This window comes from Podarcis vaucheri, assembly GCF_965113315.1.
Source record: "Podarcis vaucheri genome assembly, chromosome: 1".
Classification (NCBI taxonomy): domain Eukaryota; kingdom Metazoa; phylum Chordata; class Lepidosauria; order Squamata; family Lacertidae; genus Podarcis; species Podarcis vaucheri.
In genome coordinates, this window is record NC_138759.1 from 61417821 (window position 1) to 61444921 (window position 27101).

General features: G+C 41.1%; 1 protein-coding gene and 1 long non-coding RNA gene across 3 annotated transcripts; one reads left to right on the forward strand and one right to left on the reverse strand.

Annotated features, from left to right (window-relative positions):
• Nucleotides 1-2258: 2258 nt before the first annotated feature.
• On the reverse strand, nt 2259-19810 carry E2F8 (E2F transcription factor 8). 2 transcript variants are annotated; one of them, XM_082224436.1, is made up of 14 exons: nt 19635-19810; nt 17260-17364; nt 15859-16119; nt 15370-15526; nt 13963-14268; nt 13462-13539; nt 11853-11990; nt 11256-11468; nt 10582-10660; nt 9557-10073; nt 6068-6286; nt 4790-4922; nt 3581-3969; nt 2259-2935 (listed from the first exon to the last, which is right to left on the reverse strand). In XM_082224436.1, exons 2-14 carry the CDS (start codon nt 17305-17307, stop codon nt 2759-2761), a joined length of 2715 nt encoding a protein of 904 aa, XP_082080562.1. In that variant the 5' UTR covers nt 17308-17364; nt 19635-19810; the 3' UTR covers nt 2259-2758. The 2 variants fall into 2 exon arrangements, with proteins under 2 accessions (XP_082080562.1, XP_082080561.1); XM_082224435.1 differs by having other exon boundaries at nt 13462-13623; nt 19635-19809.
• Nucleotides 19811-20036: 226 nt separating this feature from the next.
• On the forward strand, nt 20037-22570 carry LOC309535073. Its single transcript, XR_014221006.1, has 3 exons — nt 20037-20295; nt 20963-21011; nt 21042-22570. It is a non-coding gene; the product is annotated as an uncharacterized lncRNA (long non-coding RNA).
• Nucleotides 22571-27101: the final 4531 nt, after the last annotated feature.

Sequence of the window (27101 nt, forward strand, 5' to 3'; positions counted from 1 at the left end):
CTAAGCTTGTAAACTTGTTTACAATTTTGCCACTCTAGCACGTGTGTATATACAGCAATAACTCAGGACACGAGCACATGGAAGCTATAATAATTTTTTTAGTCTTCAAAGGAACCACAAGTGTCTCTTTTTGTCCATAGATTCTATTTATTTCAATCTAAGTGTAAATGCAGGTTTGTTTTTCATCAAATGAATCACAGCAGCTGCTTCAATTTTTATTTCAATCACTAGAAGTGCAAGATGTAGTTATTTGGACTGACGGAATATGTGCAGAGTCTACGAACACCTTTCAAATGTTTGAAAGCTGCACATCAAGAACATGAAGTCAGACCCAAGATCAAAGAGAACTTCCCAAGGCAGGCAAGTGAATGAGGTAATCAGGTCATACTATATTTTAAGTCAGGCTGGCGGAAAAGCACAGCAAGTCTGATAAGCAGATCACCGATGGTATTAAGAGATAGGAAATAGGAAAGAAATAACAGAAAGGTTGTCATGTTGTAAACGTGAACCAGAGAACCTCCAAGAAATTAAAAAGAAGAAACAAAAGAGCAAGTTTTAGAGAAGTTGTTATTATTTCAGAAGCAGAGCCAGGAAGCCTTGATATTGCAGTGGCTCAATAGAAAACAGAAGAGTACTGTATTTTTTTTCTATACAAAACATAAATTGGTGTACAGTAGTTTATTCTTCTAAGTCATTCCTTCATATAAAAATGTATCAAACGAGAACCTGCAGGAGTTAAGAAGTGAGTAGAGGGCAAGATAAAAATGCAATTTTCAAATGAATAAAACAATGGAGACTCTGTAGACAAAATATTTGACAGACTAATGTTCTGTAGGGTGGAAGGCAATAAGGTTAGATGGCTAATTTGGTTGGCATAATTATTGCCTCATCATCATTAATTCAATTTCTTACCTACCCTTAAGGTCCCAGGACCTTAGAACTAAGTACAAATCAGAGTAGGCTTGAGATCTCTTTTAGCCTGAGATCACTCTTTCATTCTGAAAGAATGGTGAGGTTTTTCAACTATCAGCGGCAGAAACTGCAAAAATATAAACTGATAAGCCAATCTTTTATTGAACACTGAGTGTATAGGGTGATAAAGTACAGGAAGATTATGATTTTGTCCCAGGCCTTTGTCACCTCGACTCACTATTTTGTTCAGATATTAATTATTCTTTTCAAAACCTAGCTTGTCCCCCCCCGAAAAATGACAATAAATGTGATTTGATACAAGGCCCGTTGTAGTATTTCCATTCATATTTTTGTAGTGCTTTATATCAACTCTGATGCAATGACCTTAAACAAACTTATTTACAAATAGCAATACAGCTTCTTTTTCTAGATAACTAACTTTAGGATTGGGGTGTAAGATGTTTATACTATTAATAGTATGATTAAAATTATAGTAAAAAGTACGGTACTTGGGGTCAAAGTGATTTCAAACATGACTTCTATACAGAAAAATCTCAGCTGCTGGGGTGAAGAGATTTCAGTCTCTCGCATCTGTGCCATAGATTCCATTTGCTTTTATTAGATGCAATCTATTACTCAATTTATATATTAAGACAACATTCAACAGATGGGGGGAAAGGGCATGAGCTAGGAGAAGCTAGTAAAAACCAAGTTGTTCTGGCTACAACCCAAACAGACAGGTGGCAGCAAGTATTTGCAGCAATTTTCAAATGATATCCACATACTAGGTTGCATGGTTTTGAACCTTGGCACGGGTTTAGTCAGATTTAGGGGCACAATCTTAACCTTTTACACACACACACACACACACACACACACACACACACACAGGCTTTGCTGCATCTACAGCCATGACAGAAATTAGGGGATGAACGATAGGGCTTCATCACTGTGACAACTCCAGGCTAGGGCAGTAATTGAACCCAATGCCATCATATGAAAACTGAGGGCAGTTTGAGATCCAGTGGGTCCTGGCCTGCCTCAGTCATACCCTCCAAACACCATTTTGGGGTTTTCTGCTGACTCCTGTAAACATGGATACAACCATATTGGCGACACTTTTGTCACTCCATTGACAGCACCTGGTGGGAGGCCACCTCAGTTGGAGAGCTTGGAGAAATGGACCCTTTGGTCTAATCCTCACACACTCCAGTCCATTTTAAGGCATTATGCAGCATTTTATCCTTATCCATACTTTTCCTGATATACATATGGCATATTCTTCTGCACACTCTTTCTGTGCATATTCATTTTGTTTCAATGCCAAGAAACAACCCACAAGTATAAAAGTTAGAAAACTGACACAAAATTTAATTTGAAGAAATTGATTAATCCCTTAAATAAACCTTAAAATTTACACAGACGTGATTAAGATTTTAAAACTTTGCAACAGTATTAAAGAACACACAAAATTAAAATGTTATGTAAACTTAAGTAACAAGAGCCTCCTTAATAGTTTTTTTAAAAAATAGAATATATTATATGTTTGGTACTTGCAATGTGCCAGTACTTATTTAGTATGTTTCTATACAAATAACGAACAAGAGCTTTCTTATTCCACACAACTATGAAGTCAGACATTTAAGTGGTGTTTTTAAAGACAATGGTGTGTGTCCTTACTATATATATATATATATATATATATATATATATATATATATATTCAAGCACGAAGAAGTCATCATTATGATCAAATACTATTTCCAGAGTACACATTTATAATACCAGAAATAAGTGTTTCAATCATATCAGTTTGGGGAAGAGTTCAACAATATTTTATACCAACTCAAAATTTATCTTCTGTTGAAACACCATGTTCTCTTGGTGGAATTGCTAGTGTTGCTTGAGATATTCTATCTGATTCATGAAAGGATGAACAAAACTCAGGAACTACAGCTGACTCGCATGATGCTTGGAAGTCATGGCAATTCTCCAGAATGCTGGACATAACAGGAACAGTGGCCTGAATGGAAGAGAAAATTAAATTATTTGCAAGTGATGAGACTGAAACAACTAAAATGTATTTTAGAACCCTGTTTGGGGCTTTCTAATACTGTAACTAAGCAGAAGAAACAGGAACAATGGAGAAGGAAACAAGAAGCAGGTGAAAAGGACACTGTTGGTAAGTCTTACTAATTATCCTCTCTTAGCATGCTCTATTAATGCTTTTGGTCCACTGGTCCATTTGTAAATACGGAGAGGTTTGCCAATATAACAGCCAATTTCACAATGTTGTATTAGGCATCCCTTCTGTAATTTTCTAGACCTTTCGCACAATGGTACTGCTCTTTTAACAGCGTCTGCAGTTTTAACAGTTTTAACCAAGTAAATTTCTACAAGCACAGATATGCAAAGATAAAACATCATATTATACTGAAATTTTTATTGCTACTGAAAACCCACTTTTCCGACATCTGAATCCAAAGCTGTTCATGGCTTGCAGATCCTGTTGTTGCTAATAAAATTAACTCCTAATTGCTGGGTGTGGTTTCCTGCTGGCTTGCTCCTGTTACCAAATCATGTAAAATGCCCCATTGCTTATGAGCGACTGTACACTCTGGCAAGTATATGTGTTAAGAAACAGACTATTATTTAAAAGCTCTCTTACCTGCTGTAAAGAAGCTGCTGAAACTGATTTACCATTTAACTCATCACCGTACGGTGGTAAAACATTCTGCATTGCTTTCTCCTGTTTGAAGCCTACACTTTCTGAAACCAAACTAGCATGTTCTGCTCCTTGACAAACTGGGCCAGATCTAAGTACTTGATTTGCAGACATTTGTAGATTGGCTGGAATCAGTCCCAAGTGTTGTAGTGTAAAGTTCATAACTGAAGCGCTTGGGGCTTGGATTGAGTCAGCCTGGTCTGAAGTCACAGCAGTGCCATTCACCACGGGGACAGTAGCTACAGAAGATGCAGGTAGCTTTAGGTTCACAGGTGCTATATGAAAAGCAGGGAAATTAACGGCAGTAAATTCAGACGTCACTTGAATGCCACCTATGAGAAGGAGAAAGAAAGAATAAACCGTCACAAATGACAATACTTCTGCATCAAGGAGCACAGGCCAATGTTTGGCAGGCGTGGACACCAAGTCCAGCCAAATACCAGGAGCTTGGTCACAGCAGGCTTCAAATGAATGCAATTAAGCCTTGGCATAGAATATTAATGCACAAACTATCACATTATAAGAAACTCAGAAAAGGTCCTGCAACAACAAAATGACTCACCTAGAACATTGGTTTAAATACATTCAGTAACTGAAAAAACAACCACCCCTCAAGATCAGAACATGGAACATATGTAGAATGTGGATGTTTGTTTTAATTGGTTTTTTCCTTTATTGTTGATTTTATGTTTTGAATGATTTGCTATGTTGTTTTTATGGATTATTACTGATTTTATTGTTTTATTCACTTTGTAAACTGCTTTGAGGTTTGTTTTTTTTTAAATTTTATGAAATAAGCAAACAAAAAGAAGTGTTTGAAGGAAATGAGAGCTATAGGAGGCAATAAGAATATTTATTTGATGAATTGTTAAATGGATAACAAAAATGTTAACTTTTATTTGTAGTTTTGTAAGCCCTCTGTAAATGAGTTCAGAACTGTTAATACATATTGTATTAAATCCATCTTCTTCAGATCACAGAAAGTGGAACCATGTGGAACAAGCCACCAATGTAAAAGCTGAATGAGGAGGGCACAGGGCTCAGGCATGCAAAAGTTGTAGTTAAATTTCCCATCTTCATCAATAGCTGACAGGAGTCATCAGATATAAACAAGTCTGGAATACTTTAGAGGCACACTTAATGAATACACACCAGCAATAGGAGAACTATAAGACTTCTGTTCTGCTGCACACATCTCAGCTTTCTCCTTGTTAGAAAAAATGGTCTCATTACCAAGCTTGGTACAGTGAGGAAGAGGTATAAGGTATCCTGAAGGAAACCAAGTCTAAAGAACAAGGGGAAATGTACTGTTTATATTCACAACAATAATCAACACAAATTTCATAGATTTAGCCCAGGTATTGCACTGTTCCTAAACAAGAAAGGGCCAAAATAGATATGACATGGCAGAACAATGACTGGATCTCTTGACGTCTTAACAATTAAAGCAGCCACTGGGACTGAAGGAAAACAATAAGAGAACTTAGCCATGCCATTTCTAAGATGGAAAACCACCCCTCTCCGCAAAGCAACTGTTACCTATGGGTGGGTGGGGTGGGGTTCTTCAACATTGGATATCCAAATGATGAGGTTGGACTACCAGACCAATTGCTGGCTAAGATGGGAGTTGTAGCCCAATATTTAGAACCCAAGTTTGATATTGCACTTGTCCAACATTGAAATGGATAACTTTGTAGGAGGGAGAAGATCGTAAACAACCACCACCCCTGATGCAATTTTGGACCACCTCACGCTCAATTCATGCCACACTTCTATGTTTTCCTTCTTCCTTTTTTTCCATGCCACATTAAAAATGAAGACCTTATGTATATGAAGCAAAAGGCATCCATGAATAATGATGAAAATTAAACATATTTGGGGTGGGTTGAGATAAATACAACTTTTAGGAAAAATGCAACTATGTGTTTGTGCTCTACAAGCATGCAGAATGCATGATTCTTTTTCATTCTGACCTCTTAAATTTTTTTTTTAATGATAAAATATTTTAAAAGACCATTACTTTTCATCCTGGATTCTTATAAAGGGTAATTTTAATATGGGCAACTTACTGATATATTATCAGTGTTGCTGGGCAGTATGACATGTCCATTATTGCATTCTACAATTCTGCCCACGGATCGCACAAAATATGTGCTTTGTCCAAATAGCGAGGGCGAGGGTCTGTCTGAAATACTGAAATACTGCAATACAGTAAATTGCAGCAGCAGTCCTTAACTAAAATATAAAAGGAAAGAGGGGGAATTGTCCATGGGCTGAAGCTGCCTATCAGATACTACATTGGTCCTGAATGTGATCTAAATTTCTTTCTTTTTTTGTAAAGATGGAGCATAAAATGCCTACTTTAAGACATTCAGTGCTCCTTTCAGAAGAGCAAAGATATAGGACAAATGTGCTTAAGGGGAAGTATACCTTGTGTGTAGCGATTGCAAATGTTGTGGGCATCTCCTGCATTGTGGTGACGCTGTCGGGTTCCAAAACTTCCCTTTGCCTCTGCTGCTTAGGTTGACCCTCCAAGTGTTGATCTGTTCTTTCAGATTTACTTTGTTTCACAGCTGATGAAGTTAAGGTTTCCTGATCAAGACGCGAAGCTATGGGACATCGGGATTTTTTGCTCTCAACAGATGCTCCCTGGGGTGGGGGAAATGCAAAATAACCAAAGGCTAATTTAGAGGTGGATGCACACACACATATGGATATTATTTATTTATTTCAACAATTTATATACTGCTTAATTACAATAGTCTCTAAGCAGTTTACAAGTAACTCAGTACAGCAACAACAAATCAGTTAAAAGTATAATATCAGAATTCAGTTAAAATGCCTTTTGGAATAAACAAGAATTTCAGTAGGTGATGGAAGTTCAACCAAAGGGCAGGGACTGTTTGACCTCAACTGGAAGGGAGTCCCATACAATTGGGCCCACAATGCTGAATGTGCGACTCCTGGTGGATACAAGCCATGGGAGACCACTAACAAGTGACTCCCCTTCAGTCCTCAGTGATTGGGCAGGGATATAATGAATCAAGTGGTCCTTGAGAGCCAAGTTGTTAAGGGCCTTGCAAGTTAAAACAAGAATCTGGAGCCTGGCCTCGGAGCATGCAGGTAGCCAGTGCTACTGGAGTTATGTGCTGGTGATAGTCTCTCCCCAACGGCACTACAGCCAGAGCGTTCTGTAATGGGTGAAGCCTCCAAACTAGGCCCAAGTGCAGCCCTACATAAAACACATTGCAATAACTGAGTCTTGAGGCTACTAAGGCATGGTTCACTATGGCAAGACTATTCCTGTCCAAGAATCACTGTCATTGGCATATTGGCTGTACATGGTAATATATACCCCTCCCCAACGAGGCTACCTAAGCTTTCAGTGACAAAGTTGGATCGGGGAGCAGCCCCAAATCTATTCTTTCAGAGTGAGTGAAACCCATCCAGAATAGGCAGGCAGGCAGACACAGACACACACACACACACACACAGCGAGATAGAGTGAGAGAGAGCGCATATCTCTGAATGAATATTATTAAAGGTGCCTTCTCCCTTCTTGTTCTCCTTCTTCTCCCGCATTCTGCATGTCAACTCCATCCTCAACACAATTCCTATTTTTCCCTTTTCCCAAGTTGAGGCTGGACTTTCCTCACCCTCTATTGCACTCCTGGAAAAGCAGCTCAAAGCACAACTGAGAGATATCCAGTTCCCAGAATTCTGTATCTATATCAAACCAGATTCTTTGAAACAAGCAACTGGCTGTCATCACTCAGAAAAACAGGAATACAGTACAGAGTGAAAAATAAATAAATGGAGAAACACAGTGCCTTGAAAACATAACTATAAAAGCAACTGATTGGGGCTATTGAAAGTCCCAGGTCTCTACACACGAGACACTACTCAGATTCAAGATATTCTTTACCTTAGCAAAGCTGGTGAAATGTGCCTCTACAAAAGTTGTCATCCTTATGTAACCCTTACTAACAGAGGTCTATTTCATCTTTCTTTAGTCATGTTGTCACTTATTTGTTACTAAGGAGTTTTCTACCCCCTCATATTACTTGCCAATCCTGCCCACAGCAGCTCCCTGTTCTAGACCTCACCAACACCCCACCCACAAAATTAGTATAAAAATCCTGGCTACTGCCACCAAGCACCAATAATACAGAAGAATCCCAAGCTTAAAATCAGTAAAAGTAACAAGACAGGGAAAGTAAAAATAGGTTATGAAATTTAAACAAAAGCAGAAAAGGCAGAACTAGTTTTGTCCAAGAGACTCAAGGAGGAGTGGGAAAAGGAATAGGGAATAGCTGATGAACCTGACTAAAGTGCAAAAGGAAAAGAGAGAAGTACAAACATACTCTAGTACAGTACTTTGCTTTATCATCAAAGTGCACACAGTAAATACATTTGATATTGTTTCCAGAACATTTGATCAGGGCTAGGAAAATAGGAAACAACCCTAATGCAGCAGCTGGTTCTGTGGGCAGATGCCCCAATTTTAAAAAAGGATTTCCTCCGCTCTTAATGCCTTCTGCATTCATTTCAGCTGAGGAATGTGATCTACTTGTGTACTGCTTCGTGCTCACTGATGTTCCATCTCAATGACTGAAGACTTCTGGACACACACCTTTGGATCAACTTCTTATTAAAAAAAAGCAGCTCAATATATGGGTCACAAGAGCTCTGCATTTAGCAAGCCAGTCGCTAAGGAGGGAAGTTTTTGCAACAACTGATAATCTGCAATTACTGATTTGTCAGGTAGAAAATAATAGGCTTGTTCCAAAACTTGGTGCACTCTGTAATATGTGTCCCACCATTCTGCAGCACCTAGGGCACAAATTCCCAAAGCATACTTTAGCCCAAAGGATGAAAAGGATGAAAGAAGTATGAATTACCTCTCCACGCACCCTCCCCCGGCAGGAGAAGATGCTACATCGTGTTAGTGTGTGTGGCAGCAGTTCTGAATATATCTGCCAGCTGGAAGCCAGTGCTCTTTTTCTAGAAAAAGAGGTGCTCACCACAAACGTCTCCCTTGTTCTCTTAGAATGGCAACGGCACCCACCTGACAGGTACTGGAACTGAGTTCTGGTGAGTTCCTGCTGAAAAGAAGCCCTGCCCAGAGCTGTAACTCATCCAAAAACACAAGACAGCTTCTTCTGAGCCTGGGTAACTGCTGTCCTTCTATATGGGGAGTAACTGGATGCTCCAATACCACAAAAGCAAAGCTACCTGGAAGTTAAAAGGGAGCCTGAGCAGATGGCCTCCTCCATAAGGTTAGAGTTGCCATATTTCAAAAAGTGAAAATCCGGACACAAAAGTTGCTGGGCCAAAGTTGTCGAGTTTTTCCTTAGCTTTGCCAAAGGTTGTTAAGCCTTTCTGGCAAAAGGGCAAAAAAAGGAGTTTTTGAGCTATTTTGAAGGGAAATCGCCAAAAACAACACAGGTTGCCATATGTCCGGACACTGCTTCCGACTGCAGTATTCCAGGTATGTCTGGATATATGGCAACCCTACATTAGGTGGGCTTGCAATAGGGATGAATGGGGAGGAGGAAATGAATCTGGCACCTTGGGTGTTGGCAGGAACTTTTTCAGCTGTTGTTTTAAAAAATAAAACTACTGTATTTCTTAAGTTGTTTTCTTTCTCTGCTCTCAAGGCTTTGTGTAGAAAGAGAGTGGAGGTCAGGCGGTCAGAAGGGGAGCTCTGCTGATAGTGTGGCTACCTGTGGCACAGCTGAGATTTGAAAAAGCTGCCACTGCTAAAGGTAGACCCTGTGCATGAACCTGATTCACAGGAACCCTTAAATATTGAATTGATTTTCCACAGCGACCAATTAGAGACCCCTATCCCATGCATTTCATGCCTCAGCCGCCCATGTAGTATTTGGAAAGAGTGTGCACTTTAATACAGCTTACCAGTAGCACATCATGCAGCGCTGCTTCCTCACTCGCACATTTTTTCATTGGACTGCCCTCCATTCTACGTCTCTTAAAACGTCTCTCAGGCACCACGTCATCCTTTGTACCTTCTTGTTCCTTCTCCAGCCAGAGGTCCTGGCCTTTAGCACAGGAAGCACTTCCTTCTCCATTGCTGCCACTGTCTTCAATAAATATTTTACCGGGGGCTACTTGGGAACTGGGCTCCGTGGGAGACTTACTTCCCGCCACATTAGCACAGTGGACAGGCCGCACCGTGAAACTTGGATTGTATGCTGTCACTAGCTGTGCTTGGGAAGGGTGCAGGTATAATGCATAGGGCACATTGGGATGGAGAGGTAGCATTGCTGGAGGTACCGAGTTGTGGATCAGAGGTAGGATCTCAGCCTGAGAAGGTAACAAGAATGGTTTAGGCTTCAAACGAGTTTTGGGTGGCAGACCTAGAGGGGATGGCAAAGTAGAATGTTCCAGTTTCATTTTTCTCTTCTTGAAATCCCTAAGAAAAGAAATCCACAGCATTAAAACCCTTGCATCCAAAATGGCTCCACCAAAGCGATACAGTAGAATTAGCTCTGCTTATTTAGAAAAGAAAGCACTGCCAAACATTAAGTCATGCTCTTCTTACACCAAATATGTTAATTTTAGTCCTGTTGTTAAGGAGTAGTGTTAGTACAGTGGTACCTCGGGTTAAGTACTTAATTCGTTCTGGAGGTCCGTACTTAACCTGAAACTGTTCTTAACGTGAAGCACCACTTTAGCTAATGGGGCCTCCTGCTGCTGCTGCACCACCGCTGCACAATTTCTGTTCTCATCCTGAAGCAAAGTTCTTAACCCGAGGTAATATTTCTGGGTTAGCGGAGTCTGCAACCTGAAGCATATGTAACCTGAAGCGTATGTAACCTGAGGTACCACTGTAAGTGTGATATGCTGCTGGAGGATTCACCTAGCTGGGAAATTTTGTTTTCAATAGGCAGACTTTGTATGCATCTCTTTTACGAACGTACCTTGACTGTTCATCCAGCTGCTGTTTGCATATTGTTGCAAGTTGAGCCATCTTGCTTGGAAAGCTTGGTGGAATTTGACCTTTGGGAGAAGAGATAAATAAAGAGATTTCACTAAAACCTACTGTTTGCATAGCTTGAGGATGAGCAATTCATGGCCTTCCAGAGTCCGTCACTGGAAGGACAACACCTTATGGTACTGCTCATAAGGTGTTGTATACAGTTAGTCTTGTGGCCTGGATTTGGCCACCCACACAGCCATTGCCACTGTGGGACAAGTCCATAGGATTACATGAATCTGTCATATTAAGAGCATTTTGATCCGAGACAGCATCTCCAAGGGCTCAAGGTTTTTCAGCGCCTTGTTACTCAAAGTCAGCAGCTGGAAATGCCATGGATGGAGCCTACTACACTTCAAAGCTTCAAAATGGAACCTGTGACTGCACTTAACACCATTACCCATTAGTCTTTCCAACCTGAGTATAGCACATACCTTCCCACTTTGTATAAGTCTAGCCAAACTTAGGAAGGCTGCTCAGGAGCAGACAACTCAAGAGATTGCAAGATATACTGGGGTTTGTTTGTTTTTCTGCGCTAAGGCATTAAGCAGAACCATTCAACATTTCAATAGCATCTCCGGAATGACACTGAATAGAGTTTACATTTCAACTACGTACTTGCATTTTTCTTGACGGGGCTGCTTGGAGCAGATCTAATTTTCCTCTGATTGCTTTGTGCACCCTTTGCCAATTTCATTAAAGATGGGTGCCGTATGAAGCCTTGCTTGCTTCTTGTGGGGAAGAGGTTCTTGGAACAATGCTCTTTGGAAGACTTCCTTTCCGCAGGATGAGATGAAGCAGTCGCAGTGGGTGTAGATACAGGCTGTGCAGCTATAAATCAATCGTGCACAAAATTGTTATTAAGCCTTTGTTTTGGCAGAACTATTGGGAAATGATCACATCTACATATAAGTGGAAAATGCCTTTCACAAAAAGCCTTCTTTGGTTGATAGCAGCAAGGAGCAGTGGATAAGAAAGCTTCACCATTACAGTGACAGGCGGCGACCATTTTAGGTGAGTCCAATTGACATGCAACCACTGACATGTAACCACCAACATGTGGGTCCTTTCGGACCCCGGAAGAGGGAGGAATAGTGGCATAACGGGGCACATTTACACACATTCTGTCAATGCATGCTTTGACCTGGAACAAAACCCCTGCAGAAATGGGGAATTGCCTGCAATTCTAGAGTACAGAAGTAATAGTCCACCTACCCAGAATCTCTGAAAAAACATCTGGTCCTGTCCATTTAAATGCTGGTTTGCGACCCTTCTCTTCTGTAACGTGAACCTTCCGGATGAGCTCAAGGCTACTGAGAACATTTGCAATATCATACAGCCTTCGAATTTTAGCTGAAATAAGTTTAAAAGACTAATGAAAATGCAGTACTACTACATCACCATTAAGCAGAGGCTCAGTACTATGAAAACATCACCCTTCTTCTCCTATTAGTCTAAATGGTGCTTTAAACACACAAAACAAAAGCAACAGGGTCATTTATGTTCCAAGGATCCACAGGAGTACACAAATAGGTTAGTTAAATTTTGGTCCCTTGGTCAAGCCATATGCTCTATATTTTTAAATGAGCTTCTGTGTGAATGACAAAAGGGTGGGGTTTAGGAAACTGTGGAAAATTAAATTTGGTAGGAGTCCAAAGAACTGTGTGCCCACCGAAGAACATTCTCAACAGACACCTTGCTTTGTTAGATGGAGGCTGGATGAGAAAAGAGTAATCTTTCCCACATCCACAAGCTTTAACTTAGCTGCAGCTTGCTGTCTCATCTGAACACAGAACTGTAGCTATGGTTAAACCGCTGCAGGCCATTGGCTTGTTTCAAACAAGAGATGAGGAACCTGCGGCCCTCTGGTGTTGGACAACTCTATCCCTGACCATTTGCCAATGTTACACATTCCTGTTTCAAACTAACCATAGTTGATATAAGGCACCGCTTATCAGTTTGTATAACACAACAAACTGCAGTTAACCAAGTGGAAGTGAAGGCTCCCAAATTCTTCCTGGCTGTGCAGGAGGATAGGAGCAGGTAGAGGAGGCTGGGCTCATTCATGACTTGCTTAGCCAGTTAAGAAATGACAGCCTGTCCATGAATTATGAGGAGGCCAACATCATATACTGGTCTGGTTCAGGAGTCACTATCTAGGTCCAATCAGCCAGTTTACTGAACCGAAAGGTGTGTGCTTATGCATTCAATCCTACTTTTGTGTGCCTGGCTTGTTAGATACCCTGGTTCTTAAACCACAGTCTCCCAGTATGGACATCATAGGAAACTGTGATTTAAGAAATCATGATATCTTCAAAGATGAGCAAAGGGGAGGGAACATGGGGACACATTATTTGAGTTTATTCTAATAAATCAGTTTCATGGGCCAACACTGTGCCAAACCTGGCCATTAAGAGCTAACATCTAACCCACCTGGGAACACTTGGACTAAGGGCATGCTAAGTTGCAAAACACCTACATTCTCAGTATGCTATCTTAATTTTTTCATATTTTTAGTCTTGTACAGTGGTACCTCGGGTTAAGTACTTAATTCGTTCTGGAGGTCTGTTCTTAACCTGAAGCACCACTTTAGCTAATGGGGCCTCCTGCTGCTGCCGCACAGCCGGAGCACGATTTCTGTTCTCATCCTGAAGCAAAGTTCTTAACCCGAGGTACTATTTCTGGGTTAGCGGAGTCTGTAACCTGAAGCGTATGTAACCTGAGGTACCACTGTATTGATGGGCTACAGGAAAAAGTGTTTAAATATGTAAAAATTAAGACACAGTATAGAGAAGATATGGAAATAGCCATTTCTGCCACTTACTTTTAAACTTGCTTTTATCCAAATATTCAACATGGTCTTCGCCAATCAATATTTTAGCAGCGACTTCAAGATTCACAACTTGGGGGGTTGAAACAAGAAACAGCATCACAAATTTCTGACTCATCACCCGTAAAGACTTGTCTTTACGACTGTTTACTGAAGCTGTACGGAGAGATAACCATGGCAGAATATAATCCAAGTCATGAGAGCTTTGAAATCATTGTTCCTAACTCGCCTAGGCTTCGGGTTCACCCACTCCCCCCAATAAATGTTTCCATGCAGATTCCATTTGTTTATTTAAAGGATTTATATGCTGTCTTTCTAAAGAAAAAATGATTTGCTGCCCAATCAGGTTACTATACAAGCCAATCATAAGGAGAGTTAAAAACAAATTAATCCAAATAATTAATTAAACATTGCCCCAAATGCAAGCATTTGGAACCAACCAAATTCAAATCATAGAAGATACTGGCATTCCAAAATTAGAAAGCAAAGATGTACCTGCTCGAAACTCCATTCCAGGAAGTTCCACAAAGCAGATGTCTGTATGGTCATTTGGCCTAACATGCTTTGCCATCAACTGAATCTTCTGGTCATCCCCTTCAGGCTCTTCTTCATATTGTCTTCTTTTAATCAGCTCAACTTGCTGACTATAGTTGTTCTCCTCAGCCACTTTTTTCAAAATCTGTAGTGTTTTCTTAAGATTATGACGCCCATGCCAAGAATACCTGTTTTTGGCAAGTCGGCTCACCATGTGAAGACTTTCCAGTACATTCATTATGTCATAGATGCGCCTGCGTTCAACATCTGTAAGAAGGGCAATTTTTAAAAATTTATTTTCCACCTGCTTTTTAATCCTGTCACATTCTGGAAGGTGGGTAGACCCTCATGATTATATCTTCCTTCCCCGTGAAAACCGGAGGACTGGAAAATTGAAGACTGTGCTCTTTCCAACATAGTCTGCCTTGCTATAACATGCCCCGTTCCAAATTCCTGGTTGCTCTAAGGAACTGTATGTTAGATTACTGCAATATATGGGGCTGCCTCTGAAGACTGTTTGGAAACTTCAGTCGGTGCAGAATTCAATGGCCAGGTTGCTCACTGGGGCAAGATGGTTTGAGCATGTAACACCAGCCATGGACTGACTGCCAATTATTTTCCAGGCCCAATTCAAAGTGTTGGTTTTGATCTGTAACTTTCCAGGCCCAATTGTTGGTTTTGACCTATAAAGCCTTGAATGGCTCAGGACCGCCATACCTCAAGGACCGCCTTTCTCCATATGAACCAACCCAGACCCTGCACTCATCATCTGAGGCCCTTCTCCGTATGCCCCCTCCATGAGAGGTCCAGAGGGAAGCAACACAAGAATGGGCCTTTTCTGCAGTGGCTCCCCAGTTGTGGAATGCTTTCCCCAGGGAGGCTCGCCTGGCACCTTCGTTACATATCTTTAGGCACCAGGCAAAAACATTTTCCTTCTCCCAGGCCTTCGGTTGCTTAAACAATCTGTGGCTTTTAAAATGTGATGGGGGTATTTGGGGTGGGTGGGGAGGGTATCATGTTATGTGTCTTGTCAAAATACAGTATAAAATCCGTCCTTTGATCTTTGGATGAAGGACAATATATAAATTTAGTAAATAAATAAAAACAGTCGTTATTAATGTAATAACATTAGTATCAGCTACAGTGAGGGTATAAGGATCATAGCTGTCAACTTTTCCCTTTTCTTGCGAGGAATCCTATTCGGAATAAGGGAATTTCCCTTTAAAAAAGGGAAACGTTTACAGCTATGATAAGGATACTGAACCACATTATAAAGTTGTTTATAAGAATTCACTTATCATTTTGAACAGCGTGAAGTGAGTTTTGCTTTTTCCAGTAATAAACACTGGATCTTAGTCCCAAACTTACTAAGCTCTTCTGCTACTTCATCAAGGCAAATTTCATTGTTCTTAGAGATGTCGGGATAACTAGGATAGCGAGCTAAAAATTTGTGACAAAGCAACCCTAGACTTTTCTCTTTACGGCTGGGTTGAGATTTTTCATATTCGTCTCCTGAGAAATGGTCCTGCGGAAAGAAAACAATACAGAAACACCAATTGGTAACGCCTTACACGAAAAATATTAAGATTCAACAGATTTAGTAACAGCATTTCTGGCCGATGTGCAATGCCAAGTGCCTTCTTGGTGACAGCTGGTGAGCCTCAAAATAATAGTGTTACCCTGAAGCGTCTGCTATGCACACACTATAATCTCTAAAAATAACTAACACTCCAGATTTGAGGTCTAGCACAAAATACTGAAACAAACCAAAGCTGAGCTACTTTTCAAGTGCATACTTAAGCTTTGAGTACAGCGCTCAATAATATTTATAGCGATAAGAAGGAAAAAAAAATTTACCTCAGGGATTTCATTTCTGCTGTCCGACAATCTTTTTTCCTGTTCTCGATTTCTAATCTCGGGACTAGCTGCGCTGATTAGCATTTTCAGGTTAGCTGTCGGTGTCCATGGGTCTCCAGGAGAGATTTCATTAGGCTTGGGTGGCGTTGTCAGATGGCCAGAAGCAGGAGGCGGCTTCTCTGCCAAAAGCCAGCTGGAGGTCGCTGCCTGTTTCAGAGGAGTTTTCAATGTGCTTTCATGTGGTTCAAAAGACCAATTTTCCTGAGCCAAAAAGAAATGAAACTGTGTGACTCGAGATCAGCAATGCCAGGCATAAAAGCAATATGAAAACAAAGCTGTTTTTAATCAATAAACCAACCAATGTTGAAATCAATCAAGTGCCTGTTGTCAAAACAGTAGTCTGCAATGTTTTCAGACCTGGGACCTACCTTTAGCCCAAACATGTAAAGGACACATTCCTTTAAATTTTGCCATGTATTTTTATGGTGGTAGAAGTGACCCATCTTAGATCAGGCTGCAGTATACCACCAGTTGAAAACCAACGTGTCAAAACTTTCACCTGTTCAGTTCCTAGGGGATTTTATCAGACTTCCTATGTATTTCAGTCAGTCTTGATTGTTTTGCTTTAGGGCAGAAATACATGCTGCAGTAAAAGAAGGCTGCAGCCAAACCCTTATCCCACATAATGTGTACAACTTACTTGTGTTTTGATATACAACATCATGCATTTCTACATGACTGAATGTTGGGGACAAAAAAATGGATGGCGTCAAAACACAAATTAGTTTTTTTGTCTATTTTATATTTGCTAACAAAGTGAAAAGTGTAAACAAATTCCTGATAAAGGGAGAAAAAATAGCTGAATAACATAACAGCAGGCCTGTGGATAAAATCAAGCGCCTATCTAAACCAACATTCTCTTCTCACAGTGGCTTTTTCCAGGAGACTCATTTAACTAGTGAACATGAAAATGAAGAAAACTTAAGTTAGGAATAACATTTTTTGGCCAGCTAATTTCAAAGTCAAAGGAGTGGCCATTTTTAATGCTGATAAAATACACTGAGTTAAATTGATGGGGTTTTGTTTCTACCCATTGCTGGGTCCAGAACTTCCTTCGATAATAGCTTTACTAGTGACTTGTCTCCGTACAGATGCAGAGAACAAAATGACTGAATGTTAGCGAAGGTAACTATTCTTCAGGTCCAGTTCTTTATCAAGACTGAAGTAAAACCTGAAGTTAAACCAAACAACAAACAGAAGATGCCAAGCATAGTGATGGCTGCTCATATGTAATTTGCAATTCTTAACTGTTTATTTTAGAGCTGTGTCAGCCACAGCCCATTGAGCAGGAGCCTCTAGCCAATACTTGCTATGCGGTAGATAAAGTGAGAGATAGGTTACCTTGTCTTCAGCATTCATTTTGCCACTGCAAGCTTTTCTCTTATTCATATTCGTTTGAATTAAATAGAATAAGGGCTTTGTTGGTTGGGCAACCTTTACAGCATTCTTTGAGAAGAAAAATGGAAAATTAGTTTATGTATAGGCACTTAACAAAACAAAAAACAGAATACTGGTAGATGGAAGTCTGTGATGGTACAGTGACCAGTATTGGAGTTAGGATTTAGAAAACAGAGTTCAAGTCCACACTGAGCCAGTTAGCTTTCTAGGTGACCTCAGGACGCTCTCTAAGTCTAGCCTAGCTCACAGGTTGTTGTGGCGAAAAAATGGGGAGGCGGCGAGCCATGTTTGTCACCTTAATCCCCATGGAGGAAAGGTGGGGTGATGATGACATCATTTTACCAGAGATGCTGAAACAAATCTGATGTGGGAATACTGGTGCAAGACCTCTAGAATGAGAACTCTGGCCATTCATTCAGATGACAAATGTGCCACACAGCAGTAAGCACCTGTATTCAGAAGGCCAACTGAGTTTAGGTGGACTTACTCCATAGGCAGCATGCTTAATAGGATTGCAGGGTTGTAAAAAGATTTCCCAACTCCATTGTTAAGAATGTGTCTACATGAGTCTTATTCTCACATATTGCTAAATTTGTCTTCCTGCAGTCACATGTCTTTACACGAAGGGGACTGGTGCAATTTGGTGAAGTATGTGTCTAGAGTAGCACTAGTTTTGTTTAATCCTGTTTCAGGTTTCTTGCTTCAGTCAAGTTGGTGACTGTGAAGTTGCCAAATCAGCATTATAACATAAAAACAATAAAGAAAAACAATAAAGGCTGATGATCCGAAACTGAAGCATGAGATTTCTGTCCAAACTGGTTGTAGGAAGGTCTATACCAACCTTCACAAATCTGGTGCACCCTAAATGTTTTGAACTACAGTACAACTTCCACCAGCCCCCGCTATCATTCAGGCAGGAACAGATAGGCGCTGTAGCCCAAAACATCTAGAGTGCACCAGACTGGCAAACACTGGTCAATATCTGTTTAACAAGGTGCAGCAGGCTGTTCCCACCATTTAATGGATAACCACAGATTACACAACATGGTAGGCAGCACATCACTACCTTCTTGCAGCCACAGCAGATTGACTCCAAGGCTGCCAGTCTGCACATATCTTTAGAGTTTTGATGACTGCAGTGTATGTCATCCAGAATACAACACGCCCCCCCCCCCAGTAATTCTGTTCAAAGGTGAGCATTCCTTCTCTGGAAAACATATCAAGGATTGTCACTTGTTTATCAAGCTGAGTGGCTTTATTTTCCCTGTCCTAGCAGTTCCCAGACATATTTTTTTTAAAGTACTGTGGAGCAAAGGTAAATGTTTTGTGGGGCACCTGTGTTGTGAAATACATAATTATATATATATTTTAAACTTGCAGGCCTGTGATATTATGAAATAAAGAACCAGTACTTTAAAAGAAACAGCATTGGATAGTTGTGTCTGTTGAAAGGGAAAACAGCACCATTTCACTTTCTCTGAAATACATACACACACACACACACACACACACACACATATATATATATATATGGTGAAGTATGTGTCATATATATATATATATATATATATATATATATATATATGCAGCAATGATATTCTCCCCAGTGGTACAGCAGCTATCATGGTTGTTGGAGGAACTGAATCTGGCCAGTGTGCCCTGTGCTACCTCCAAGGTCCAATTCATTGCTATTTGTTACAAATCACAGAAGCAGAAGCCAGTTGTAGCAAAAACGAGGCAAAGAGCCCCCAAATACCATAAAAATGTACAAAGCTTATCACAACACACACTTTCACAGGATAGAGGCTCCTTAATCAGAAACAACCAAAGAATGGTGCATGTGTCAAAGTACAAGTCAATCAGATTTGAGCTTAATATCGTCAAGGTTATTGATTTCAGCAAACACGGTTTAACCATTAAGCAGCACTTTTAAAAATAAATAAATAAAAAGGATCCCGCTGCTGCAACCCAAACCTTATTGTCAACACCCCCCAAAACGCCCCCCATTTAAAATCACCTTTTTTGCAAGCTACTTTCTCAAGCACGCCCCCCAGGTCTCCTCTGCCTTCTGCTACAGCTCCTTCTCTGCCAAGTCACTCACCCCCCCCCTTCCTCCTCCACTTCAACCTTCCCCTCCTTCCAGCCCCGGGATTCCACCCGCGCTCTTTCGTTCGGGATAAGCTCCTCCCACCCTTCGGGCGCATGGCGCCTCTGATTGGCTCTTGATGGGAGCGGGGCGGAGACCTCCCCTGGTCCAGTTTAAATCGTTTGGCGCCACCAACCCCACGAGCTGTAATCCCCGCCCCGCCCTCACCTACCTTTTTTTGTGTGTGTGAGCTCCCCCCCCCTCACTTTCCGTCCCAGTTTAGGGGGAATCTCGGGCGCGGCGCGGCGGTCGCCGTTCAGACGAAACGCGCGCCATCCCCTCCCTCGCTAGGCTGAAAGCTGCTGGTCCGCCCGTGTCAGCGATTTGAATTTGGCCCGCGGAGGGAGGAGAAGGTGGGCGTGGAAAGGAGCGCGGAGGAGGCGAGCCCCCTCAGCCAATTGGAGCGCGGAGGCTCTTGCGCCCCAGCCAATCGGCGATGATCCTCGGTTAGGGAAAGCGGGTGGGGTTGGCGCGCGAGGGGGGGGGTGAAGTTGGGCGCTCACTCGGAGGAGTTTGGCGCGAGAAGTGGGGGAGCCGGAGGCTGGGGGGCGGGCGTGACGCCAAGCGCGGCTTTCTCCGGCTTAGCGCTCAGGGTCCCCTAGAGAGCCCTAAATTTAGGAAGGTGAGGGTTCAGTCCTGAGGTCTGTGAATGAATGTCATTGTCTCTGAGCATGTGCAGAGTACCACCTTTCCCCTCATCTTTAGGATGAAGGAGCTGGTCTTTCCGCAGCACGGCTCTCGGCATCTCCTTTTCACAGGGTTGGTAGGGTTTGCCTTGGCACGGCCTCTGGGGCGGGAACGCCTCAGTTGCATTTCAGGCAGATGCTCAGCAGGTAAAGCTTTCCCTTTTGTCCTCGCTGTATTTCCAAAGCGGGTAAGCTGCATTTGTTTAATATAAGGTTGGTGTAATTATTCATGCAGCTTTGGAAGGTACAGGAGCTTTGCAAATGGAGAGAAACGAGATGGCAACTACTGCAGAGAGATCTCTGAACAAAGTATGCAAACTAATCAGCCTTGGGCCCTTTCAGGCCTCTGTTTACACAGTAGTTGAACAGAATGTCTGGATCAGACAATGGACACTTACACTTTGTTTTGAATCCCTAACCTTGGGCTAATCATCACGTTCTATAAACCTATCTCAGCTTTGTTAGGGGGAGAAAATGAGCTAACCATCTTGTACTCTGGCCTCATCTCTGGAGGATGTTATACAGAGGTGGAGAGGAACAGGGTGTATAGTGGGTGGGTGGCTGCCTGCCTATCAACTCAGACTTTTTCTGGTCCCCCATCTTGCATGGTGGCGTCACTTTGATTTAAAACAAAAACTGTCCATATTGTCTGGGAAATCTTGTAATAAATGCACTGTGTTTATTGGGCAAAAAATCAATACAGCAAAACTTTGTGCACATACTGTAGTAGAAAGAAAACTCATTTCATAACATGAAACCACTTTATGAATACAAAGTGATAAATTTGTATTGTGATGGCTTAATTTCTCTCCAGATGTTTTCAGAAGAGGAGGCAGACAATGAGAAAGGTATTAGAATACAGTGTTCCTTTTTTCACAGATTTGAAAACCAAGTTGGGCCACAGTCATAACTTTCAAATTGTTGTGACGCTGACCTCTGTGAGAGTGAAACAGAGAACTACCCTACCCATAAAGTTTTAGCAGCCAGGAATAAACTACAAAGCTTTAGGAGATTACAGTGTACTATCTGGTTCCAGATATACAACCAAGTCACTCTGGATCCTTGTATATTGCAGATTTCAAGACATTCTTGAATTTTTAAGCCACCACAGTCCAGAAATCTTAAATCTGTAGGCAGGACCAGCCCAATACATTTTGCTGTCTGAGACAGAGGACAAGATGGCACCCCCAGCCATTTTATGTACAGAAACCAGCCAGACTGGTAGCTGCATCTTAGTTCAACACTACCGATGGGACATTACTTCTCCCTCAGCATTTACTGCCTGAGACAGCTACCTCACACGGCCCAACAGTACAGCTGACCCAGCTGTCAGGATTTCCTGCTATACCTAATAGGATGAACTGGCCTTCATTATTTTGGAGAAAACAGCATTGACTATAGACATGACATCAATTTAAGTTGTGTTTCTTGGAAATTAATGCTCGCTGTAAGACAATTTGGATTTCTGTGCAGAAGATTCTAGGTTCAATCTCTGATATTCCCACATATAGGACTGGACAAAATTCCTGTCTGGAACTATGAGAAAGACTGCCAGTAAACGTGCATAGAGTTGCAGCCTAACAGCCCCGTTGTGTTCAATAGAGCTTATTACCATGCTGTAGATACAATGACTATGAATAGTTGCAATCTTCAGTTTCTGAAGTATTCCCAGTTTTGGGCAGCTATCTTGGGAATCACAACTGATCAAACAAATCTTGCAAACACGTTTATTATTTCCACAGAGTTTGCTGCCAAGCTTTGTATCAGCCTTGATATTTGTGTCTCATTCCTAAAGATACATGTAGGTAAAAAAATCTTTCCTCCGAAAAGATTTCCTCTCTGAAACAGGTTGGCTTACCCACAGGCAAAACAGTTACTGGAAATTTTCACCAAGAAACCTGTTCATCTTGAATAAACTGATCTGGTTTTTAAGGTGGACTCAGCCAAGATAGACATTTTACCTCTCCCTTGCAAGCTCTCATTGTCCATTGGAAAGTTTTTGGCATTTTACCAACTGGGTTATTTTATCAACAAAGTGTGGCAATAATTCTTTACTTAAAATTTTGTGCTCTTTTTGGAGATAATTATTGTTTTGTGTAGAGATAGATTGATTACGTACAATTAAGAAACTGGACATTTCTGCAATACTTTAAACTTAATAAAACTTCTGTTGTAGTATAAAAATACAACGTACCATGCAATTTGCTGCACTTGAGTTTAGATTGTGACAATCTGTGTGGTGTGTAGTGTGATCCTGTTAATTGTAGCCTTAAAGACAGAGAGGTGTGGTAGGAGCAGACTTTTAAATTGACAGTTCTAGCTTTTAGAATTTTTGTGTGTGTATTTAGTGGAAAAGGCCAATATTAAGATTGCCGTTACACCATTAAACAGTACTCAGATATATGAATTATGTACAGGAGTGGACATTTTTTTAAAAAAAATATTAAGGATTTTCTTGTTTTACATTTGACGCATCTGTTTTGATTTGATCTACTGCCAAGGCAATGGATCAACATTGCTATGCAGGGTTCAGCTTGGATCGTGAGCTCACTTTAATTCCATCCTGTGAACTGTGAAAAGGGCTCCCCTGTTGGTGTTACAGTGTGTGTTATTGTGTGCATCTGTGTTTAATGTATTACGTTTCTGGTGTGTGTCTGTTTGAAGTCTGGCCTCACCTGCTACTGAAATGCAGCCCCCAAGAACTTTCCAACCCAGGTAATCAGGCTCTCAGACTCATAAAAGTTCCCTGCTCCTGCATTATGGGAAGAGAAGGCATGACAGGTGCAGGCTTGGGGAGTGACTCACCATGTGTCAGTTTATAAGATGCTGAGATATCACTGAGTCAGCTGGCTTGTTGCAAACCAACACACCTTATGTTTGGTATTAAACAGACTTGTTTGTACCTGGCATGTTGCATTACAGGACAGATCTCTCCTACTCGCCTAGATCAGGATATCATCTCTCCCTTTAAAAAATGGTCTCCCTTCCCCCTCTCCACAGGTTTTTGTAGAACGAGGTTCAGTGTGTGTCTTAGCAACGGATCTTTTTTTTAATGCTGCTACAGGGCCATCTGAATAATTTTGTATGGGTGACACCATTTTTACAAGGGTCTAAGGCAGGCATAGGCAAACTCAGCCCTCCAGATGTTTTGGGACTACAACTCCCATCACCCCTAGCTAACAGGACCAGTGGTCAGGGATGATGGGAACTGTAGTCTCAAAACATCTGGAGGGCCGAGTTTGCCTATGCCTGGTCTAAGGCAAAGTTTTTTGTTGGACTACAATTCCCATTATCCCTGACCATTGGCCAATGGCCATATTGGCAGGAGTTGATGGGAGTTGGAGTTGAACAACATTCGGAGTGTCACAGGTTCCCCATCCCTGAACTGTTGTACTTTGTTACTTATTATTATTAAACCAATAAATACATTTCATATGAACTCCTTCTTCAGCTATAAGTTTGACCTCAGTAACTACAGGAATTGTTGCTGCAACCTTCATTTATCTCTGAATGCTTCATGCTTTCCCCAGCACTATATTATCGACACTCATTGTTTCATCTCAGCTCAGATTATAAAGTTTGTGGTTTAGAGAGTCTTGTTTTAGCTCCTTATCCTGGGAAAACAAGTTCTAACATGCTTCAAGGTACTTCAGTAATGATAAGTAAATAGTGATTAACATCTCAAAGGGTAGATAAGTACAAAAGCAAACACTGGAGAAATTAGCTGCCAGCAGGCGGCGCTGTATGATGCACAAGGCAACTTACTTCATTCAGTCAAAGGCTGGGGAAGAATCTCATGTTTTATTCACTAGCATGAATAAAATTAAATCAGAAGTATTGTCGAAAGAGCGGATTTCAATTTTCTTTTAATTTCATTTATTTGCTTTAATTGTTACATGATCCTGTAAGGGGAGAAAAGAAACCCCAGTCAAATCAATTTGTCTCAGAGCTTTGCTTATGCAAGAAGGGTGGAGGTATAGAGGAGGGAGAGATAGATCCTGGCAATCCTGATTCCTAAACAAATTAACACCTCCAGTGGTTAATAATAGGATTCTTGCTTTGTTTGAGGGAATGCTAATTAAAAGTTAATGCATACAGCTGGAAAGACGCTGAGAGAATGCTAAGAAGGCGGCACAAACAAAAGTGAGAAGATATGTACTAACAGCCACTTCCGTACTGCAGTCTGTACCATGTATATTTCCACATTATTTGACTGGACAGGGAAATGGAAGTGACTGAACTGGTCTGACTGGGATCAGACGATAATAGCTAGAGTTATAGTGTATCTTTTGTCACCAGGGTGCCACGAAATTTAATATTTTCAGTATCTGAAGTTCTATAAGCCCTGAAGATAGAGAGATCACCTTTTCTTATAGTGATCTGAATTATTTCTTTTGTGTTGTTTTGTGCTGCTTATTCCTCAAATTAAAAGGGAAAGAATATTGGAGACTTTGGATTTTGGTTTGTATTGGTTTGTTTACAAATACACAGGCTCAGTTGGTGAGGAGAAAAAGGCACTTAAGTAGTGCTAGTCCTAAAGCAGCATCATTCCTCCAAAAGAAAAGAAAAGAAAAGAAAAATACCTCAAAAAGCAAAAGCAGCACTCCTGAACTCTGCATGCACCAGAAGGGAAGGTTATAAAGCATTTTCACAAATGTGAAACATGGTGTTTTGTGTGCTCAGAAAATTCAATATTTCTAATAACTGAGAGAAAATATAAGCATTGCGCACAGAAAAAATAGAATCAAGTGTACATTTATAGCACAATATATAGAACTCTGCAAAAAGGTTGTAAGAGTTGTGCTATGGAATTGCTCCCTTTGTTTCTTTAGTTATTTATACCTTGCTTTTCAGGGCAAAATGTCTCCACAAAGAGGCTTCCGATATAGCTGAGCTAGATCAAATTTTAGCTGTCCCAAATATCTTCTCTCACTTCTTCAGGACTAGTTGTTCCCCATGAAAGTCTGGAGGCACTTTTGTCACCCACATTTGGGTGCCTGGTGGCAAAAAACAAAAAAGGGGATGCCTCCTCGCCGTTTTGAAAAGAGGTGCTAGAGCAGACATGGAGAACCTGCAGCCTGCAGGCCAGATGAAGCCCATCAAGGGTCCTAATGTGGTCCATAGAACCATTATCCCCAAGCAACTCCCACACCTTACCTGGAACATGCAATCCTTTCACAAGTGTGGTCTGCGGTCAGTGTTGATCGGACTGCAAGCTTCGCTTTCTGCAGGAATCTTTCTTTGCAGCCTGGCTTGAATCCAAGCCGGTTAAGAAAGGAAGAAAGAAAAGAATGGATAGTGAGCTTAATAGTGTGCTCCCAATTATTCCCTTTGAAGATGGATTGCTTGATGTCATGGTGACATCAGGTGAGTGGCAGGTGGGCATAGCTGGCAGCCTTCAAAGTGGCCCATGGTGGAACTGAGGATCCAGCCTGCTGGCAGGATCAGCTCCACCAGAGCATTCTGTCCATTTTTCATTTTTACTCCCCAAAAAGTTTTGCCTGCACTTCAAGTGGTAGGAGAGCTGCAAACGGGCCGTTTGCTTTTCTATTAGACGAAAAGGGAAAGAAGGATTCTATGCTCCCCACCCACCCCCATTTTGGTACCATTATATGGCTCCCACACCTTTTCTGGACAATTCAGTTTCTGCTGGCCCAATGCTTATCTCAGTTTCTGCTGGGGTGTGGAGAAAGGTGGCTGCTAGTGCTTGTATGTTCATGGATTTGTACATTCATCTCCTTCAAATGTGCTATGAGGATTACACCCAAAGTAGCAGAATCAGAAAAAAAGAACAATGTCTTTAAGTGGAATCTAATCTGGAAGCTTTTGTGCAGGCTGTCAGGCTGGCCAATAAAGCCTTAAGAATGTGCAATCCTCTTCTTTGCATCTGTAACAGACTCATCCATATTTTAATAACCACTTCTAACACAAGCTACCCTAGACTAATAATTGTGGGAAAAGTCACTGCTGGCATTAGAAGCATGATTACAAAAACTCAATTGTTATAAACGGATTAACAAAACAAGTGTCTAAGAACTGAGGTGAACACGACTGAGGATTTTTAAAAATATTCTCTGAACTTGGAATTTGTTAGCAATATTAATGGCTGAGGTACAGATTGGATTCACCCTTCTCTTGATTTATAGTGAATAATGCTGCTTGCTGCCATGCAAATGACCATTTAATCCTTCATGTAACTCATCTGGTGTTTGAGGAATTGCACCATCAAATTATGAACACAGGAAATGCATTTTTCTAGAAGGCATTTCTTATGGCACAAATCTATACACGTCTACTTCAATGTAAGTCCCAATGAGCTCAGCGAGAGTTACCCTACATGCATATAGGATTGCAGCCTCGGTGTGCAATTACAATAGTGTTAAAATACTATCAGATTATTTTCTTCTGGCTTTGCTCTCTCTTACCACTTGTTATTTTTGAAAAGCTGTCTTTTTCTTTTTTGCTTTGTTCTTAGCATATCATGCTTTATACATTTTGACCAGATTCTCCTTTTTATCTATTTAACTGTCCTTTCATCTTCTGTATCTGTTCTGTTTCCTCCTCCCCGAGTTCTTTTCTCGCTAATGTCTGACAATTCATTTGTTTCGCACACATTCTTTTAAAGCCTGTTCTCAAAATCCTCTCATGAGTGGCTTCTTTCTTTTTTAGAAGTGCATGCGTAGAATTAGAACAAGACCCTCAGTAATAGGTTCAGGTTTGCAGCCCACTTTGTAAGTAAGACTAACTGGGGTTGCTGGGTTCGTATTCAGGGTCTGTACAAATTGAGTTACTTAGTAAAGACCTGTCATTACATAATGGAGAAAATTGTGTGTTATTTTGTAGGATCTTCCAATGTTAGAAACTGAGATATGAAAGCTAGGAGCTAAATGGCACTTTAAACCTAGGTTATGGGTGCAACAACAAAATTTTTAGGTGCGCTTTTTAAATAACAA